At 44.5% G+C, this 21,350-nt stretch overlaps 1 protein-coding gene across 5 annotated transcripts in view; it reads left to right on the top strand.

The window, feature by feature from the left end:
• IRAK2 (interleukin 1 receptor associated kinase 2) overlaps positions 1–20,192 on the top strand; it is a 57,737-nt gene extending 37,545 nt beyond the window's left edge. For 4 of the 5 annotated variants that reach the window (XM_025272866.3, XM_025272864.3, XM_025272865.3 and 1 more), the window contains 9 exons: positions 931–1,125; positions 1,208–1,272; positions 4,251–4,365; positions 5,903–6,012; positions 7,954–8,149; positions 12,128–12,190; positions 14,531–14,731; positions 17,884–18,175; positions 19,145–20,192. In XM_025272866.3, the coding sequence (XP_025128651.2) occupies positions 931–1,125; positions 1,208–1,272; positions 4,251–4,365; positions 5,903–6,012; positions 7,954–8,149; positions 12,128–12,190; positions 14,531–14,731; positions 17,884–18,175; positions 19,145–19,329 (1,422 nt within the window). In that variant the 3' untranslated portion in view covers positions 19,330–20,192. The remainder of the gene's footprint in view (positions 1–930; positions 1,126–1,207; positions 1,273–4,250; positions 4,366–5,902; positions 6,013–7,953; positions 8,150–12,127; positions 12,191–14,530; positions 14,732–17,883; positions 18,176–19,144) is intronic. The other variant, XM_006070694.4, reaches the window with a different exon arrangement.
• The last annotated feature ends 1,158 nt before the right edge of the window (positions 20,193–21,350 follow it).

Here is a 21,350-nt window from a genome sequence, read left to right as displayed (position 1 = left end):
AGTATACGGTCCTAGCTGCTGGACTTCTAAGGAATTCTCACAATCCCAATTTAAGAAAGAAATCCTCATATATGTAACTGGCAAGAATTACACCAAACTTTAATAACAGTTAAGAGGATAATGGGATCATGCATAATTAGCCCCCGACTCTAATTCTTTAAAACTGTTTATGAGAGCCTGCTATGCTGTTCTGTGCGTGCACCCTCAGTCATGTCGGACTCTTTTATGACCTTGTGGACTGCAGTCCGCCAGGCTCCTCTGTGCATGGGATTTCCCAGGCAAGAATACTGGAGTGGGTTGCCATTTCCTACTCCGGGGATCTACCCAACCCAGGGATTGAACCACATCTCCTGCATTGGCTAGTGGGTTCCTTACCACTGTGCCACCTGAGAGTTCCTTATAAAAGCATATATAACTTTAAAAAATGGAAATTTATGTCTACCTATTTTAAGGAGGGCCGCTTTTCTTAGACTTACATAGGTTATGTGGACCTGTATCCTGCTTCTCAGCATGTATACCATGTGTAGGACCAGGGGCACCAGCCCAGCCACTGACCTGGAGTGGAATCTGACTTCAGTTGTTTGACCCTTTGTAAACTGAAAATAAAAAATAAAGGAAACATTGACCGTGGGCTGGGAATACTCACATTGTAGTTAATCTGTAGGCAGAAAGGTAATGTTACCTTTCAGGGTACTATGATTATCTTCGTTTTTGCTGATGAGGCAGTGAAGGCTCAGAGAGGTTAAGTAGCTTGTCCAAGGTCACAGAGCAGGTTAGAAGTGGAGCTGGGACCTGTCCTTTTTGTATTCCTCCTCACTGGATGAGATGATCCCATTCACCCCTCAGCTCTGCTGTTCTGAGATTCCCTGAGGTAGTAGGGAAAATAATACTTTCCATATTAATCTCTGTCTCTTCTCTATGAATTTCCAGGATTTCAGTGCCTCCATTCCTAAGCAAGAGACACTTTCAAGCCTGGCTGGAGATGACCTTTTCTGGAGTGAGGTAGATGTGATCCAGGCAACTGATAATTTCAACCCAAGCCATAAAATCAGTGAGGGGACCTTTGCCGACGTCTACAGAGGGCAAAAGCATGGCACACCGTTTATCTTCAAGAAGCTCAGAGAGGTAGGCACTTCTTGGTTTCCACTAAGAGGTGGAGGCTGCATGGTGAGGCTGGATTTTCATGTTTCAATGTCTTTTCCCACAGATGGCCTGTTCAGGTCCAGGATCAATGGAAAAATTCTTCCAGGCAGAGATACAAATTTGTCGTAGGTAAGTCTCCTCTTTGGAAAATACTTTGATAGTGATGACAGCTAACCTGTATATAGTGCTTCCTATGTGGCAACACGTTTTAAGCATTTTCTTTATGTAATCCTCATAAGAACCCTGTAACATGGCTACTATTATAACATTATTTTACACATGGACACATTGTGGCACAGAGATGTTAAGTGTTTCCTCCAAGATCACACAGCTAGTATGTGGCAGAGCTGGAATTTGGTTGGTTGATCTGACTCCTTCCATGCTTTTTCTCTGTAGCCACTGTATGCATGGATTAGAATTATAAAAAAACCTCGGCTCACTTGGCTCAACTCCTTCCTTCCAGTCAGGAAAGAATCTGATTCTGTCCCATTTTTTGAGATGGACAGAAATGTACTGATTCCAACTCTAAAAGCAAATGATGACCCACAGGCTTAGCCTGGCCTAGCTCTATTTTAATGGCCTGAGAGCTAGGAATAGTTTTTACGTTCTTAAAGGGTTAAACAAATAAAAAGGAGATAATTTCATGACACATGAAAAGTACGTGAAATTCAAGTATCAGCGTCTATAATGAAGTTTATTGGAACCCAGCTGTGCTCATTTATTTCCTTTTTTTTAGGTTTGTTTTAAAATATATTCTAGTAATTAAAAAAATAAAACAGTAGAAGACATAGATGAAACAGAATTGAAAAGATGTTGCTAAATGTTAAAGCTTGGTGAACACATAGGAAAAACACTAGTTTTGTGTTTGCAGACTTCCCAAATAAAAAATTTTAGACTTTTTATTTAGCTTAGGACTAAGCCTAACTTACACAGCCTTACTCAATGCTGTAACTTTTCCATACAAATTGAGTTCAATGCTTGTAATTGTTTCATTCACAAAGTTTATTATGACCTTTTATTGCTGCTAAGTCGCTTCAGTCGTGTCCGACTCTATGCGACCCATAGACGGCAGCCCATCAGGCTCCCCCATCCCTGGGATTCTCCAGGCAAGAACACTGGAGTGGGTTGCCATTTCCTTCTCCAATGCTCATTTATTTCCGTGTCATCTGTGGCTGCTCTTTCGTGATCGTGCACAGTGGGGGAATTGTACCAGAGGCCAGATGGCCTACAATGGCTAAAATATTTACTGTCTAGTTTTTTATAGAGAAATTTTGTTTACCTCTGGTCTTGAGCAATAAGGGCCTTCCAAAGTCATCCTCAAACCTGCATTTTACAGATGACGAAACTGAGGCTGGAGAAGTGAAGTGAAGCTCCCATCACAGAGCTTAGTGGGGGCAGGGGCACTGGGAAAGAGAGGGAGAGGACATTTGCAGACCTGGACACTTGTCCTGCCCCTGCTGTCATTGCCTGATGGATTTGACACACGCATACTAGGCCTCTGCAGTGTGCTGGACACCAGCTGTCATTCGAGCTGGCAAGTCACTCTCTGAGTTTCTGTGCCAAATATGCAGTCTCGGGAAAGCAGTATGTGATGACTGTGGTGTATTTTAAGAAATAAAGAAAGTTTTAAAGAGGAAAATAGAAATCACCGATTTTCCATAGCTTCTGTAAATTACTACTGCTGCTGCTGCTAAGTCGTTTCAGTCATGTCCAACTCTGTGCGACCCTATAGACAGAAGCCCACCAGGCTCCCCCGTCCCTGGGATTCTCCAGGCAAGAACACTGGAGTGGGTTGCCATTTCCTTCTCCAATGCATGAAAGTGAAAAGTGAAAGTGAAGTCGCTTAGTCGTGTCCGACTCCTGGCGACCCCATGGACTGCAGCCCACCAGGCTCCTCTGCCCATGGGATTTTCCAGGCAAGAGGACTGGAGTGGGGTGCCATTGGTTACTACTACAGTGTTCAGATTTTTATATATTTTCTTTAGTCCTTTTCCTCATCATATATATATATGACTACACACAAACACACACACATATACACATCCTTATCTACACACACACACATGCACACACATACACACTCTTAATGGAAACTGGAAATCTGATTCCCTTTCCATCTTGGTATAGAGCCTTCCTGGTGTAAGCAGTCATTGCTTCATTCATTCATTTGGCAAGTGTGAGTCATCAAGGCCTTTCTGGGTTCTCGGGAGTGCAGACATACAGAAAACACAGCGTCTGCCTTGGGGAGTTCATGGTGCCGAGGGGAGAGTGAATGTAAATAACTGGTGAGGGTGGAAAGCATGCGGTAGTGCAGTAGGATGGCCTAGCGGGAAGCAGAGAGGAGCTGAGGGGCAGGCAGGCAGCCCTTGAAACAGTGTTCTGGAAAGTCCATCAGCGTCTGCCTCAAGGTGGAGGAGGGGAGGATGAAGGGGGTGTTTTCAAAGCTATTTGTGACAATTAAAGGTGACTAATTAGATGGGCGAGGTAAGGAGGTTTCTAGGAAATTGGATGGTTGGTGGCACCCTTGTTTGAGCAAATAACTGAGGCTGGAGAATCAGGTTTGGAACTTATTGAGTCTAGGTTGTTCACCTGGAACATTGGGATGCAATTTGACATTCAGGTCTGGACTGTGGGTATGACCTGGAGAGATGTAGGGGTGCTCCTCATAGAGAGGGTGCACTTTGTAGAGGTGAGAGATCCCTGATGGAGCAGCTTATAAAATGAGATGATGACCCCATCCAGGGAGACTCAGGTTTCAGAGAAAGGCTGAGGAAGAGGGTCTTAGCGGAAAAGGCCAAGGAAGAACTGTCAGAGAGGCAGGAGAGTCAGGAGGGGACAGTGACTTTCAATCCTCCAGAAGAGGATTTTGTGAAGAATCACAAGTGGTTGGGGTATCATGCACTTTGAGTTCTTTGATTTCAAGCATCTTGAAGGCGTGCAGATGTCATCTCTCTACCCTCAGGAGTCAGAGCATTTGGTACCTGGGAGCTTCCTGGTGGCCTCGGGGGTGGAGAGGGCAGAAGAGGTGGAGGAGGTTAGGAAATGGAGCCGTCTTTGATTATTCTTTCTGTCTGACTCCTCATGCCTGCACTGATGCCTGATTTCAGATGCTGCCACCCCAACGTCTTACCTCTGCTGGGCTGCTGCACTGGAGAACAGTTTTACAGCTTGATTTACCCATACATGGCAAATGGTTCTTTACAGGACAGACTCCAGGGTCAGGTAAGGGGCTGGGTCATGGTCAAAGAACAGGACTAGGCAGCATTCACTTACAGAATCAAGGATTAAGGACTTAAAGGAATCCAGAGGGGAAGGGGGCCACTCAGCGGCCCTTCAAGGAGAGGAGTTGGGCCAAGATAGATAAAATCTGGCTAAACATCTTCAGAAAAAACCTATTTAAAAAGTTTTTTTGACAAAGAGGCATTTAAATCAAGAGTAAGACAAAGGTAACCCATAGCACTATATTATCCAGTATTATTCTGAAGGTGCCAGCCAGTGCACTAGGCAAGAAAAAGAATGAACAGATACAGAGTATGAAAAGTGGAGGTAAATTTTTCTTAAAAATGGTATTCTAATAAATTCCTATTTGTTTGTGAATATATGGAATATTTATGGAGAGATACAGGAAACTGGTGCCTTGACTGCCTCTGGGGAGAACTACATGTAGATGGGGCTCAGGTTGGGAGACGAACTTTTACTACATACTCATTTGACCTTTTGCATATCATACCATATGAGTGTTATATCTATTAATGTTATAATTTTTAAGACAAACAAGCCTCCTTCCCATAAAGTCCTCAAACAGAGTGACAAAAGTTATTCCGCGACAGAATTATTGCTTCCCTTGGGAGGGATCAAAGTAGTTATTCATGGTATAATAATGATTGTTAGCTTTGCTGAGCTCTCACTGTGGGCAGGACACCTTGATAATGGCTTTGTACATCTCCTTCAGGCCTTGCCACAACCCCAGAGGTTCCCCCATTTTCAAAAAGAGGAGTCTCTGCCACAGAGAAGCAAAGTAACTTACCCAAAGAAACACAGCTGATGGGTATCAGGGCAAGAGTTCATGTGGCTCCAGATTCCAGAGTTTTTGAGAAGAAATCTATTAGCAAGGCCAGTTCTTAGAGGACGTAGAATCTAAGAGGTCACCTAAAAAATAAGAAGGGATTTTTCTTGGACATTCAGCCTTAGAACAACAGTGAAAGTATAGAGGGCTTTAGACCACCCATAATCTCTATCAGCTCTTGTGACATCTCTCCAGATACTTATAAAATCAGCTCATGTGCTTGATGTGCCAACACAAGGTCCCTAGTTCCTCTCCCAAGCAGCCCCTCTTAGAGAAGAATTCCAGAACTGCTGCATGATAGTCGTGATAAAAATAGCTGCTATTTATTGAGCACCCACTGTGCAGCAGGTACTATGCTGGGGGCATACCATTCACTCCTTTGAATCCTTACTACAACCTTAAAGCATAGGGATTAACGTTTCTATTTTATATCAGAAAAAACTGAGGCACAGAGACATTGAGTGTCTTTTCCAAAGTCACACACCTAGTGTGTGTCTGGGCTGGGATTTATATGTAGATCTGTCTGATGTCAAAACCAGTTCCCTGCCAGTAAACCATGCTTGCTGAGCCCTGTTGTTGAGGACCTGAGGGCTGGAGGAGAGACAGGAGCCCAGGACTCTGCCACTTTAAAGTCCATTGAGACTTTAAAAAGGCACAGATGTCACTATTTTCTCCTCCTTTTCTTTCTCTTAGGGTGGCTCAGACCCTCTCCCCTGGCCCCAGCGCATCAGCATCTGCTCAGGGCTGCTTCATGCCGTGGATCACCTGCACAGCTTGGAGATCATCCACGGCAATGTCAAGAGGTGAGAGAGGAGGGCTGAGCCCCGCCTCAGGCTGGGGTGGCAGGGATGAGGCCACGCACACTGCTGGGTCCCATTCCTTTCCCTTTGTCTCTCTTTTCTTTGACTTTCTTTCCCCTCCTTGCCTCTCTTGGATCTCTTTTTCTTTGCTATTCCCTGGAACATCAGTGTTTCTAGGTTGTACTCTGTCTCTGGTTGCTGTCGGCATGACTCCCTATCTCCCTAACAAAGGTATTTCCCCAACAAGTTTGTTGGTATTTCCCCACAAGCCTTCCATTCCCCTGCCATATTTCACTTCCCCTCCAGCAGCCAATCTGGACTGGGTCCTCGAGCTGTGGGCTGTGACTGCCAGGCTCCCTGGGCTTCTGAGACCTGCTTTCGTTCATGCATCTGTTGTCACAGATCCTGTGACACAGGTTAGGTGTGCACCCCAGCATCTCAGTACCGTGCTCCCAAGACTAGAAACATGGAGAGGGATTCCAGAAGATACCAGAAGATCTGGCAACAGTGACCTCGAAACCATAGCATTCGCACTTCCCCAGAGTTCTGTCCTCTTTTGGCCAGTGGAAGCCTTTTCCTCTTTTCTCCCCCCTGATTTTTATTGAATTGTGCAAACAACTGTAATAGCAATAAAGGAAGTGAAGGGGCAAGAGGTCATCCTGGCCCTGTTACCCTGACTCACCGCGTGGCCGCCATTTCTCTGCTAGTTTTCTTTTCTAGCCCTTGCCCACACAGATATCTCAGCCCTAAGATAGCACTATTACCTGATTACCAACTCATAATCTCTTTTCCCCCATGATTTAAACATTTCCTCACGTTGCATGTCATCAATTTTTTGGCACTTCTTAGTCTTCCATTGAAGGTATTTGCCCATAATTTACATAATGGCTCCTAATAGCCAATATTGGAATTGGTGTCTACTTTTTTTGGGTGACAAGACAAAAGGCTTTATTGAAAAGGGGTGTTTAAGTGAACAGCAGTAGGGTCAGGGAACCCGGGAGAACTGACCTCTGTTATCTACTTTTTAAAAACCATTTAGGGTTAGTTTGAATATTTCTTTTAAAGGTTTTGTTATTATTATTTTTTTGATGTAGGTCATTTTTAAGTCTTTATTGAATTTGTCATGATATTGCTTCTGTTTTATATTTTGATTTTTTTGGCCATGAAGCATGTGGGGTCTTAGCTCCCTACCCAGGGATTGAACCTACACACCCTGCATTGGAAGGCGAAATCTTTTTTTTTTTTTTAACTTTCTGTTTTCTATCGGGGTATAGCCGATTAACAATTTTGTGATAGTTTCAGGTAAACAGTGAAGGGACTCAGCCATACATATACATATCCATTCTCCCCCAAAACCCCCTCACGTTGGAAGGTGAAGTCAATCACTGGACCATGAGAGAAGTCCCCAGTTTGAATATTTTTATACATGTAGGTTAGTTTTTAAAAATTAAATTTTTTTCCTTTGGAGTACTTTCTGAGAGTATTCATTCCTGTAGATTAGATGCTTAAGTCTAAGAATGTTTTTACTGTTCGTCTTATTCCCCATGATCTGAGCAGGTTCAGTCCCAAAGAATGCTGATGTTTAGGCTTGAGTCAGCAAAGCCATAGCTGGGGGTTGGAACAGCTTCAGAAGAGATGGAGCCAGTATAGGCTCTGGACTCAGGGCTGACATCCATGGGGATAAGGATGGCCGCACCTCTCTGGCCACCAAATGTCATTCTGGGGCAGCAGGACTGATCTTATCTTCATCCCCATTTGCTGGTGGAGGTGGGCTCCCAATCCCCACCCCCAATCAGGACTGGCTCATAAACTTGTTGAGGGCCTTCAGTGACCTTTGCTGGCTGGCACTGCTCACTACTAAGTTGCTTTCCAAAAGGGTCTCCATGGCAACCTCTTCTTGTCCACCTCCAAACAAGAAGGTTCTCTCTGCCTTCTTTCCCACAGCTCCAATGTTTTGCTAGACCAAAACTTCACCCCCAAGCTGGCTCATTCGATGGCTTACCCGTGTCCTGTCAACAGAACATCAAAATACACCATGATGAAGACCCACCTTTTCCAGGCCTCCACTGCATATCTTCCGGAAGATTTCATCAGAGTGGGGCAGCTGACAAAGCGAGTGGACATATTCAGCTGTGGAATAGTAAGAGCTTCCTTCTGTGCTCAAATCAAGGCCTGCACACATCTGTCCTTCCCATGGCTCCTCTGTAAGCACAAACTAGAAATGTTCCACAAAGTACAGCAGGAGTTGGCAAACTATGGCCCGCAGGTCAGAACTGGACTACGGCCTATTTTCTATGGCCTGTAATTAAGAATAGTTTTTATATTTATAAAACACTGAATAATAACAACAGCAGCAATAATAAAAGAACGTGTGACAGAAATTGTTTGTGGCTCACAAAACCTAAAATATTTACTGTCTAGCCTAGAAAGTAACTATCTCTAGAAGTATTTACTTTCTAAAGAAAGTTTGCCAACCCTTGAAGTAAAGCTCCCCCTCCCCATGAGTGTCCAGATTCTAATAGGTTACAGATAGCTCCTGACTTCCCTGATGTGCATTCAGCCTGCCATCTAATTATCCATCCGCTTGTCTATTTCTTCTTGTTTGTTCATCTGTCTGTTTAGTCCATCTGTCCATCCATCAGTCCAGTTATTATCCAGCCTTTCATGAAACAGCCACCCATCCATTCAGAATCCATCCAGCCATCCAACCCGTGTCCTAATCACCACTGCTGTCCATCATTACTGTGTGCCAGGCACTTGGACTATAAATGTAACTAAAACACAGCCCCTCCCCCAAAAGTTCATGGTCTGAGTCTATCAAATCTCCAAAGCACATTTCTATAAAACACCAGTTCCCTGAGATCTCAATAGGTTTGATGTGTTTAAAGGGTTTCGATGTGTTCAAATAGGTTTGAGAAACGCTGGGTTGAACAAGGTTATGCTTGTTCAAGGAAAAAAAGTTACCACAAAAAATTAACCAGGGCCTTTCATATGGTAATAGTCTTTAACCTGGTAATAGTGAAGCAAGGGTATGCAGCATGTCCCAAATTCCCTTGACTATGGAGCCTTGTTTTCTTAGCATCTCTAAACATCAGAGACCTGGGGATCCCAGTCTGGGAAGTTCAGGCTGAGAAAAGTGACGGTTTCTGGCTGACCTCTGCCTAGAGCCAACAGCTGCATCTTGGCCCTTGCCTTCTCTCTTCGTTTCCAGCCTTAAACTCTGCACTTCCTCTCCCTGACCACAGTCTGTCTGGTTCTTCCACTAATGCCCTTCTTCGGAGCCACCTTCTGCCCTCAGCCCAGCTTCCACATACGAGGTTCTGCTTCCCTCTGTCTCCTGGCGCATCAGCCCTTCTGGTTTACTTGTCCCCCAGTTCTTTCCTGCCTCACCCCCTCCCCACCCCCACCAGCCCCACTGTGGGGGCTGCTCAGTGAAGCTCAGCAGGGTCCTCCTCCCTTAAGAACCAGTGGAACTAAACCCCGAAGCTGCCAGGCACATACAGTGTAGAGCTGAAGAGCATGAGTTTGAGTCCCAGCTCAGCTGCTTTCAGCTGTGTGACCTAGGGTATCACTGATAACTCTGGGCCTCAGGTTTATACTCTGTAAAATGGAGGTAATGATGCATATAGAGATTAATGAGATTCATAAGATAACATATATAAACTGGTTAGCAGAGTATGTTGCATTGATCAATATGATTATTATTATGGGGATTAGTGTTAATTATTATAATTATCCATGCCTTCACACCCTCACTCCTGATTTCTGTTTATGCTTGACTTTTTAACTCAGTTCTTGATGTAACAATTGACTTTCCCTTTCATTCATTCAGTGAGTGCCTACTGGTTCCCTTCAATCTTTTTCTCAGCTCCGCTGCTGATGGATGGTATGATTTTCAACTTTGGTTCTGTTGTGGGGAACACTGCCTTTCTCTGTTGTTATTGTTGTTTTTGTTTATCTTTTTTTTGAATATAGTTGGTTTACAACATTGTGTTAATTTCTGCTATACGGCATAGTGACTCAGTGATACACATATATACATTCTTTTTTATATTCTTTTCCATTGTGATTTATCCAAGGATATTGAATGTAGTTCCCTGTGCTATATAGTAGTAAGTCACTGGTTTTTTTGATGAGCACGAAGTAATTTTTGTAAAAGGCCTGGCACAGGGCCTGCCCTGTGGAAGAGGCAGAGGAAGTTTGTCTGTTCATTTCCTCTTGTTCTTCTCTCCAGTCTTGGCAGGACCTCGACTGGAGTCCCTTTTCTCTTGGCTCCCCTCCGCCAGCTGCAGCTGTGCCTTCTGCTGCCCCCTCCTGGCAGCTGCAGTCTGTTAGTAACGCTGCAGGCCCTTTCAGGGTGGAGGAGGAGTGCTTGGCAGTTGTTCAGTAGCTCAGTCATGTCAGACTCTTTGCGACCCACCCCATGGACTGCAGCACACCAGGCCTCCCTGTCCTTCACTGTCTCCTGGAGCCTGCTCAAACTCATGTCCATCGAGTCAGTGATGCCATCCAACCATCTCGTCCTCTATCGTCCCCTTCTCCTCCTGCCTTCAATCTTGCCCAGCATCAGGGTCTTTTCTAATGAGTTGGCTCTTCACATCAGGTGGCCAAAGTATTGGAGTTTCAGCTTCAGCACCACTCCTTTCAGGATTGATTTCCTTTCGGATTGACTGGTTTGATCTTCTTGCAGTCCAAGGGACTCTCAAGAGTCTTCTCCAACACCAGAGTTCAGTCAGTTCTTTGGTGCTTATCCTTCTTTATGGTCCAAATCTCACATCCATACATGACTACTGGAAAAACCATAGCTTTGACTAGACTGACCTTTGTTGGTAAAGTAATGTCTCTGTTTTTTACTATGCTGTCTAGGTTGGTCTTAGCTTTTCTTCCAAGGAGCAAGCATCTTTTAATTTCATGGCTGCAGTCACCATCTGCAGTGATTTTGGAGCCCAAGAAAATTAAGTCTGTCACTCTTTCCATTGTTTCCCCATCTATTTGCCATGAAGTGATGGGACTGGATGCCATGATCTTCATTTTTAAATGTTGAGTTTTAAGTCAGCTTTTTCACTCTCCTCTTTCACCTTCATCAAGGGGCTCTTTAGTTCCTCTTCACTTTCTGCCATGAGGGTGGTATCATCTGCATATCTGAGGTTATTGATATTTCTCCCAGCAATCTTGATTCCAGCTTGTACTTCTTGGCAGTAACTGGACCTTATTCTGTCTTTGAGAGAAGTTGTTGGAGGGAGATTTAACACTAAGCTGGAGTACCCACTCCCTCATATACAGTCATTAGATCACCATGTACCAGATAAGGATACAGGCTCAGATTTTAGTTTCTTGCCCACAGATCACCCCAGCATGTAAGGAACAGAGTCAGAATACGAACCCAGGCCCATGTGACTGGCTAGACTCCGTAGCCAGTGTGCTGTTACCTCTGCTGAGAATTTCTATTCAAAGCAGCTCTCGCATTTATTAAGACACAGATCACAGTTTGTCAGTTTGGTGGTGGCTTACACCAGCTCAGGACTGTGCTCTTTTCATGAATGGATGAATTAATGAGCAAATAATGTTAATAAAAGCCTGTGGATGAAAATGCTATGGATATTGCCAAGATTTTCTGTCTGGAATAGATATCTGCGTGTGGATTCCTCCTTTTCTTGAGATTAACATAGCAGTGCCTGCTTACCATTTTTGATGGGTTTTAAATGAAAATATTTTTAATATATAGTGTGTGTGTATACATATGTGTGCGTGTATACAGATAGATGTTTATTTATATATATATATATATATATAGAGAGAGAGAGAGAAGGGGGTGTGTGTGTGTGTATGTGTGTGTGTATCTATCTGATGGTGATACACACACATTTGGTTTTCATCCTCCTTGCTTTGCTATCAGTTTAAACTTCTCCTAGTGGCTGGGTGATGTGTTTAGCTAGAAAAGGTGTTTAGTGATGTTTACACATTCCAGATTTGGGGCAAGTGTCTATGCTGGCAAATGACAGAGCCAGGCCTGAAGCTCAGACTGTATTCCTGAGAAGAAGCTTCTCTCTTGGCCAGAATCTCCTGTGTGAACTTGTGCGTGTGTGTCTGAACTGTGCTAACTCTATATTCTCTCCAGGTGTTAGCCGAGGTCCTCACAGGCATCCCTGCGATGGATAACAACCGGAACCCGGTTTACTTGGTAAGGCAACCAACCCCTTCTGGCTCACAGCTATGAGGGGTTGAGGGGTGGGGAGAGCAGGAACCTCCACTGTACCCATCTGTACCCATTTTTATTGCTAATGAGGCCTAAATCCAGGATTTGATTTGTACCTGTGCAAAGCAGCTGTAACCTTCCCCCTTCACCAGCCGTAACCTTCCCCCTTCACCAGCCAGACAACAACTACTTTTGCATGAAAATAGAATTTAGAATGTTTGGGGGAAATCCATTTCTTCTGTCTACATGTCAGGCAATCAAATAGGGTTTGTTTGATTTTTTTTTTTTTGGCCACACCGTGCAGTATATGGGCTCAGTTCCCCAAGCAGGGATCAAACCCACGCCCACTGCAATGGAAATACAGTATTAATCTCTGGACCACCAGGGACGTCGTAGCCTTTGTCTTTAAATTGGTGAAAGTAAAATTCAGCCCTTTTAGGTTTCTATAATAATTTCTATTTTGTAGGTTTATAACAACTGTCATTCAAATATACATGTGTATGTGTATAGTGGCAATTTCAGAAATATAATGACATAGCCCAACTCTGTGTTTGACACTTTATATATGCGTATGTGAGTGCTCAGTCATGTCCTACTCTTTGCAACCCCATGGACTATAGCCTGCCAGGCTCCTCTGTAGTATTTTCCAGGCAAAAATACTGTGACCAGTTGCCATTTCCTCCTCCAGGGGATCTTCCCAACCCAGGGATCGAACCCAAGTTTCCTGCGTCTCCTGCACTGGCAAGTGGATTCGGTTGGGAGCTGGTTAAAAAAGTGACGATAGTGGGGACTTCCCTGGTGGTCCAGTGGTTAAGAATCCTCCAGGGAACACAGATTTGATCCCTGGTCCGTGAGCGGGGATCCCACATACCACAAGGGAGCTAAAGGCATGTGCTACAACTTCTGTAGCCTATGAGCCCTAGAGCTTGTACTCTGCAACAAGAGAGTCATCATGATGAAAAGCCCTTGTGCACCCTGAGCAGAGCGTAGCCCGCATTCACCCCAACTATGGAAAGCCCGCATGCAGCAATGAAGGCCCAGCACAGCCAAAAATAAATAAATAAAGAATGCCAATAGGGACTTTCCTGCTGGTCTGGTGGTTAAGACTTCACACTTCCATGGGATAAGACCCATGATTTCGTTGGCAGTAGCCAACTGGGGAGCGTCTCCTTACACCATTCCTTCAGGGCAATCACTGTACAGGTTCTCATTTGTTTCAGATGGTGTATTAATTTCCTATATTTAATCTATTTAATCAATACAAGTAATATATTTATAACCTATTTATATAAGTAAATGCATACATGCAAAATGTATCGTGTAACATATAATTTATGCTATACAAATATATCTATATATTTATATAGTAATATATCTATTGTTATTTGTATAGCATATCTTCTGTTTTATGCATAGTTCAGATTTGTGCTAAGTAGCATAAAATATAACATGTAGTACAAAATTTATAAAATATAAAAATATACATAGTATTATTTATATAGTACATCTCCTATTAAATATGTATGGGCCAGAATCCTACATCCTAACATTTTCCTGTAAATGTTAATAAGGTAGGTTATTAGTATAATTATACTATATTGTACTATATTGGTATAATTATGCTATACTGTACTATATAAATGATAGCTATTATTACTATTAATTACAATCACTAAGGAGATCAGTCCTGGGTGTTCTTTGGAAGGAATGATGCTAAAGCTGAAACTCCAATACTTTGGCCACCTTATGCCAAGAGTTGACTCATTGGAAAAGACCCTGATGCTGGGAGGGATTGGGGGCAGGAGGAGAAGGGGATGACAGAGGATGAGATGGCTGGATGGCATCACGGACTCAATGGATGTGAGTTTGAGTGAACTCCGGGAGTTGGTGTTGGACAGGGAGGCCTGGCGTGCTGCGATTCATAGGGTCACAAAGAGTCGTACACGACTGAGCGACTGAACTGAACTGAATAGAGCATTGAATGTTGATTCTGTGTCAAGTACCACACTTTATGCACTATGTCTTCTAATTTGTGTTTATCTTATTCCCATTTTCCTGATGAAGCAACCCAGGCCTAGAAAGGTTAAGCCCCTGTGTGATGATATGAGTGTGCTATGAAATGCCCTGTACATGTGGGGAATTTAGCCGTTCTCCAGTTCTTGCTGTTTTACTTGTTTCTGGGATCCTCGCAATTATTTTTTAAAAACCATGTTGGTTTTCGGAGTGTTTGCAGCTCTGGTGCCATCCTGGAGGTGGGTGGGGCACATGTGTTTGGACCCCATACCCCTGGACCTCACATGGGGGTGTTTCCACTCTTTCCAACAGAAGGATTTACTGCTCCATGAAATTCCCAGCAGCATCACATCGCTCTGCTCCAGGAAGATGGGTGTGGAGAAAGAGATGGCAAAGGAGATCTGCCAGAAATACCTGGAGAAGAGAGCAGGAAGGCTGCCGGAGGCCCACGCCGAGGCCTTGGTCATGGCCGCCTGCCTCTGTCTGCGGAGGCGCAACGCCAGCCTGGCAGAGGTAAGCCTGAAGCTCAGCCCTTCCCTAGCAATGAGCCCTGTCTGTGAGTCGGCTTTACCAGGGGCTCATTACAATCCCTTTACCAGTCCCTTCACCGAGAAGTGATTTCATGATTCAGAGCCACATTTAGTGGCAAACAGCAGTGTCTGCTGGAGCTGACAGCAGCTAAGCTGGAGTCAGAGGTCCTGAGGGTGCCTCGGACCATACTCTCAGATGTAACAGAAGTCCATCTGTTTTCTCTGAACCTTCTTTATTCCTCATCCTCTCTGTGGGCCCCTTTTCCTTCCCTTCATCCTCTTGGTCAGGGGATACAGCCATTTTCATTTACATGTCATAGTTCTGTTTTCACTAAGGGGCCAAGTCTCCAGGTCCCAATTTCAACCTCTTAGTGACAGAAACTCATTGGCTTAGCTAGAGTCAGGTGTCCACCTGTTGGCAATCAGGTAAGGTAGGAGTTCAGTATATAAACCTCCTAGCCAGGGGGTCAAGACTGGCAGTTGGCAGGGCCAAGTCCCAGAGAAAGGGATCATTTCTTAGCCCATGGACTAGGCAGACACACCAGAAATCAATCACCACAGCAGATAAAACATTTTCCTATGGCTAGGATATGCAGAGGTGGTTTCCATGGTAGTAGGTATAAATTTGGGGACCAAATTTGCTATGTCTTTTTAAGACAAAATAACTCTCTGAGAGGGCTCTTAGAGGTTATCCCACTGAGTGATTTTGAAGTGGTGTCTGGCAGAGAGGGGCTCCTTTTGGAGCACCTTTTAGCAGAAAGAGAGCTGCAAGCCCTACCCACGACTCCAACCAGATATCCATTGTCACTTCTCATAACTGTATTGGGTTCTTAGTATTTTATTTGAGGAAAGGGTTTGGTAGCTGGAACAGCAACCACCACCACAAAGCCTTCAAACACCAATGCTTACAGCCAAGCCTCCCATTTTACAGATGAAGTCAAGACCCAGAGAAGGGGGGATGAGGCCAGAGGGATTTTGGGTCAGAGCCCTCTGGACTCCTGGCTCAGCCTCAGGGTCACCATCTTTGGCACCAGGGTGTGGCAGGAGCCAGAGACCAAGTCCCGACTCTCAGCCTGGGCTGGCTTCAGCTACCTGAGTGCATTCGCGTATTGAGCAGTGGCATGCTGGACCCTGGGGATAAATGGGGAACAAGGCAAGCCCAGTTCCGCTTTCCTGGAGTTCACAGACATTGTGCAGTAACTGTCTGATGAGTGGTGTATGACAGGGGAGCCCCAGCCAGGACTTTCCCAAAGAAGTAATATGTAAGCAAATGAAGAGCAATCCAAGCAGAAGGAACAATGCATGCAAATAGCCTGAGTTGGGTGAGAGCCCAGCAAGATCAGGGGCCTGGTAGAAGGCCAGAGTGGCTAGAACACAGAGTACATGGGGCAGAGTGCTTTGTGATGAGGCTTCTGGGGAAAAAACCTAACAGTAGAGGGCTTTGCAGGCACAGTCAGGATGTTGAGAAAGTCCCTGGGGGTATTAAGCAGGAGCAGAACATAATCAGACTTATGCTTTAAAAAGATCTCTTTCCCTCAACATTCATTCTTTTTATTCTTTTGTTCAGGGTATCAGAGTACATTCAAAGAAAGCTGCTATGATGAGGAGACTCCAAAATAAGGGAGATAGAAATTTGTTCTTTTTAGCTCAAGAGTTTGAATGTTGGCAGTCCAGAGCTGATGTGGCAGTGTTGCAGTATTAGGGATTCAGGCTCCTGTATTATGGCTCTGCTGTCCTTATCATGTGGCTTCCATGTCCGAGTCCAAGAAGGCTGCTGTAGCTCAGGCCATCACATTTACATTCCAACCGCTGAAAGGGAGTTTAAGAGGAGAACATATCCTCTTCTTTTTAAGGGTGTGACTTGGAAATGCACACATCACTTTTTCTCACACCCCATAGGCCAGAACCGAGTTATGTAGTTTTGTAGTTTTTAGCTTGACAAATAATTACTGGGTACATCCTGTGAAGATTTATCTGAAAAGGTAACATTTGAACTGGGCCTTGAAGCCCGAGGAAGCATTTGCTATGTAGAATAAAAGGGACAGGGCACTATACGTATACACAAAGGAATGAGAAATGGTCCTTGTCCCCAGGATTTCACAACCAAGCTAGGAAGATGAGAGATCAGTAAGGCCTGGACTTGAAATCAAGCAGACTTGGGTTTAGTGGTCAGCTCTGCCACTCACTGACTGGGTGACCTTAGGCAAGGAACTTAACCTCTCTGATCTTTTAAATTTTTATTTATAAAAACTCATTGTATGTCGTGTGTCAAAGGTGCTGTGTAAATTGCAAGGCACTGAGCAACTGAGATGTGTTATTTTTACTAAGGGTAGGTTTGTGTGCCATTTGTATGAGAGAGAGTATGTGTGTAAGGAAAAAATATTTCTTCCCTGCCTGCCTTTAATCTTCCTAACCTCCCTAACCAGAAAAGCCCTCAGGTGCAGTATCTATATTACTTAGGGCATTTCTAGTTGAAAGTGATAGAAACTCAATTCAAATTCTTAGATACAGACACATAGGCATGTAAACAGAAAGAGAAAGAGAAGGGAGCCTGTGAATGAGCGATTTATTGGCTCATTTAGCCACACCACAGGCAGGATAGGCATTGCTGGGGCAGCTAGGCCCAGGGTCTCAACCAGCAAAAGTACAACAATTTGAATCTCTTGTGCCTGTGGCCCCTGTGCTCACTCTCTCTACCCCCGCACACCACCCCCATCTCTAGCCCCTGCTTTACTCTGTGTGGGAGCTTCATTTTCTCCTACTGTAAACACGTTTTCTTTGTGAGGCGGGGAATCTGGCTGTGCCACTGTGAAGGAAAAGACAGTATTTCCTCAGTAAATGTTAGGTGCAAGAGTCCCAGAGAAGGATCTGATTGGCCTACTTGGGTCACATGCCCAAATCTGGACCAATCATTAAGGTCACAGGGATGAGATCGACCCATCTGGGTCATGTGCTGAGGTGGACGGTGATGAGGTCAGCTCTTTTCAAAGGAAGGATGCTGTTCTTCCAGCCAAAGCCACACTCATTTAGTTTTTCAGTATCTCTCTCTCTTTCTCCCCCGCTGCCTGGGAGATCTGTTAGATTTTTAATTTCAGAAAGAATTCCTGATGAGTGCTCTCGTCTCTCTTCCCCAAGGTGTGTAGCTCCGTGGCCGCTGTGGAAGAGCAGTTGAGAGGTCAGGAGACCTCGCTCCCGTGTAGTGGGCTTTCTGAGGGCACAGGGTCTTCCTCCAACACCCCAGAAGAAACAGATGACGTGGACAATTCCAGCTTCGATGCCTCCTACTCCATGAGGGCTGCACCCTGGGCTGGGACTGCCTCCTTGCCTCCCCTGACAGTGGATGAGGAAGGCATGCTGCTTGCTGGTGGAGCAGTGGAAGCTGACTCCTCTGCTGAGGCCTGTGCCCCTCCAGAGCCTCCCCAGGATGGTAAGCGTGGTGTCTCAGTGTTTATACATGGTCATTTATGTCCCTTAACTCAGCCTATCATTTATTCCTTTTCTCCCTCATTCATGCATTAATATGGTTATTCACCTGTCCACCTGCCAGCTGACTGGATTAAGAGTGTCATCCTCCTTTTCCCCCCAGCCCCAATGTCCAGTCCCTCACTGAGGCCTCTCTACTGACCTAAATATCCTTCACCTCCATCTGCTTCTCTGCATTGCCTGTCCCTGTAACCCTCCCCCTCATCTAAACTACTCTCCTCTTGCTGGGTGACTGTACAGCCTCCCTGTGGCCTCCCTGATCTGCTCTGGTCCCTCACCAGTTCTTCTTCCAGGGACCAGCCACTGTGGTTTTTTAAAAACAACTCCTGTCACCCCTCGTTTAAAGCCCTTCTGTGGTTCCCCATTGCACTTAGAGACCAAGTAAAAACTTTCCCTTGGGACTAGCAAAGCTCCTTGTGGTCTGTCACCACCTGCCTTTTCATTCTCACTTCACACCTTGCCAGCTGCTTCCAAAGATACTTTCTATTTCTGCCTCCTGGGTCCAAATACACCAGGTTCCTTCTGAAATAAACATTCAGAAGGCCTTTACAATTCAGCATCCTCTTCCCCTAGTAAACGTGGCTCTGTGAGTGTCTCAGACTCTGACCTTTCCTGTTGTTCCTCTTCCTACATGGAGGTGAGAGGAAAAAGAGAGAGTGTAAGCTTCATTCTAACACTGTCCCCCACTTCCAGGGGAGAAACATGGAAGCCCTTCCTCTCTGAAAGGCAGGGGTAGGTGGCAGTTTTTCCTTGCAAAGGCAGAAGCAGTGGCAATGCTCATTCCACTTAGGCCTGATTCAGAACCCCAATTTAAGTGAAAAACTCTGACCAAGTCTGACTTTCTTAGAATTACAATAATAGTAACTATTTCCAGCTATCAGTAGTTGCAAAAGGTATTTACGTTTTGTTCAAGTTGCTTTTCTTTACATTGAATGTCAGCTACAGAGACCTCGTGGAAAATCGAGATCAATGAGGCCAAAAGGAAACTCATGGAGAATATCCTGCTTTACAAAGAAGAGAAACTGGATAGCATTGAGCTTTTTGGCCCCTGATGACTTGAACACAGCTGAGGACCCTCGTCCTCCATTAGAAAGATGAACATCAGATCAAGAAAAAGATCTAAGGAAGAATCGCGATCTCCCAGGAAACACCAAACATCAGCTTCCCTTGGGTCAGGCGAAGAGACACTTGCACTTTTCCAGAGTGAGTCAGGGGAGATAGGACTCAGCTTTCCAAGACACACAAATCCATGCAGTCCTCTTCCTTTCTGGGATTTGTCAATAAGAGCTCTGGGTTATCAGGCCACTAAAGTGGAAACCCTGGTACATGAGCCCAGGATGTGGGCAATTTTGTGGTTCTGGGGAGTATGTGATGATAACCACCCCCGCAGATGCCGTTTCCTGGCTCTCACCCTCGACAACCACTGGAGCATTCTGAGTGCTGATGGCACTTTCCGAAGCTAAGCTCTCTAGGTCATATTTGCCACCAGCTGCCTGCAAACTTCCGTGACCTCAAAGACTTTCAACTTGCGCCCCAGTTCACAGTTCTTCACTCCTTCCTCAAGGTCTCAAGTTTTACACAAGCCAGACACTTGGCAGAAGGCTCTGGAGATTTCCCTGTTTTCTCTTTTGGAAATCTTGCAACTCACAGATATTTATTTAATGCTTACTCTGCACCTTTATTTTCCCACCCCACTAACGCTAATAATTTAAATGGAGCTGTTATTTAGAGAGTATGTGTTATTTATGGCTGGATGAAGAACCAGAGGAACTAGTTTCATGATTGATTCTGCTGCTAATTAAGTCTAGCATTTAATTTCTGAGACCTCAGTTTCCTTGTAAGTAACATGCATTCATTCATTCTCCCTCCCTGGGCTGTTGGGGAGGAAGAGGTAGAGACATGGCTACAGAAATACTTGGAAAATGCACATCTTGTTTTATTAAATAAATTTTTAAAAAGGACATTAAGTGTCTACTTTTGTTATTCAACTAACATTTATGCAATGGGTTTATTTCTTAAAAGTCATGTTGCAAGTCTTTTTGTTAAAATGCTAGTTTAAATTCAGTGTATCCTATTTTAAATAAGCCTAATATAGTGATTTTTTTATTTTGTAAGATAAAAACACATTGGGAAAGCTAATGTGTATCATAATTAGTTGCGTGTCCAGATGATATGGAGAAGTTTCTCTGCATCCATGAGTGGTATAGTGAGGTAGCTAAGAGGTTGGGCGCTGGCTCTAAAATGTTGGCTAATAGTTGGATGATCTTGGGCCAAATTATGGAGTTACTTTGAGCCTCTGTTTCCTCATCTGTACAATGGGGGAAGATAAAAAGTACCAGTTTCATAGGTTTGATAGTAAAAGGGCATTCAACAGCCCCCCAGCAAGGTCAGCTTTGTACTAGTACATAAGAAATCTGAGTGGGCTCCAGCCTAGGTGGACAGTGATTTCTACTGACACCTTTGTCTTAAGCTCTGGTGGCTGTGAGGATTCAACTAGAGTCTGTGTTATGTACCCCAAAAAGGACCTGAGATGTGGTAAGCACCTTCAAATTATGAACAGTATGTTTCCAAAGCATTTTGAGCAATAGAGGACAGTTGCCGATTGGGTAATGTTTCCATATGACCCAGAAATTCCACTCCTATGTATCTAAGAAATGAAAACATGTTCATACAAAAACTTGCACACCAGTTTTTATAACAGCAATATCCATGATAGCCAAAAGGTAGAAACAACCCAAATGTCCCATCAACAGAATGTGTGGCATATGCATACAATGGAATTGTATTCAACCATAAAACATGAAGTACTGATGCAACATGGGTGAACTTGAAAAGATAATGCTGCTACTGTTAAGTCCCTTCAGTCGTGTCCAACTCTGTGCGACCCCATAGACGGCAGTCCACCAGGCTCCCCCATCCCTGGGATTCTCCAGGCAAGAACACTGGAGTGGGTTGCCATTTCCTTCTCCAATGCATGAAAGTGAAAAGTTAAAGTGAAATCACTCAGTCGTGTCTGACTCTTAGTGACCCCATGGACTGCAGCCTACCAGGGTCCTCTATCAATGGGATTTTCCAGGCAAGAGTACTGGAGCGGGATGCCATTTCCTTCTCCAATGCAT

The sequence above is a fragment of the Bubalus bubalis genome, chromosome 21 (assembly GCF_019923935.1).
Source record: "Bubalus bubalis isolate 160015118507 breed Murrah chromosome 21, NDDB_SH_1, whole genome shotgun sequence".
Lineage (NCBI taxonomy): Eukaryota > Metazoa > Chordata > Mammalia > Artiodactyla > Bovidae > Bubalus > Bubalus bubalis.
This window is presented reverse-complemented; position numbering and strand designations above follow the sequence as displayed.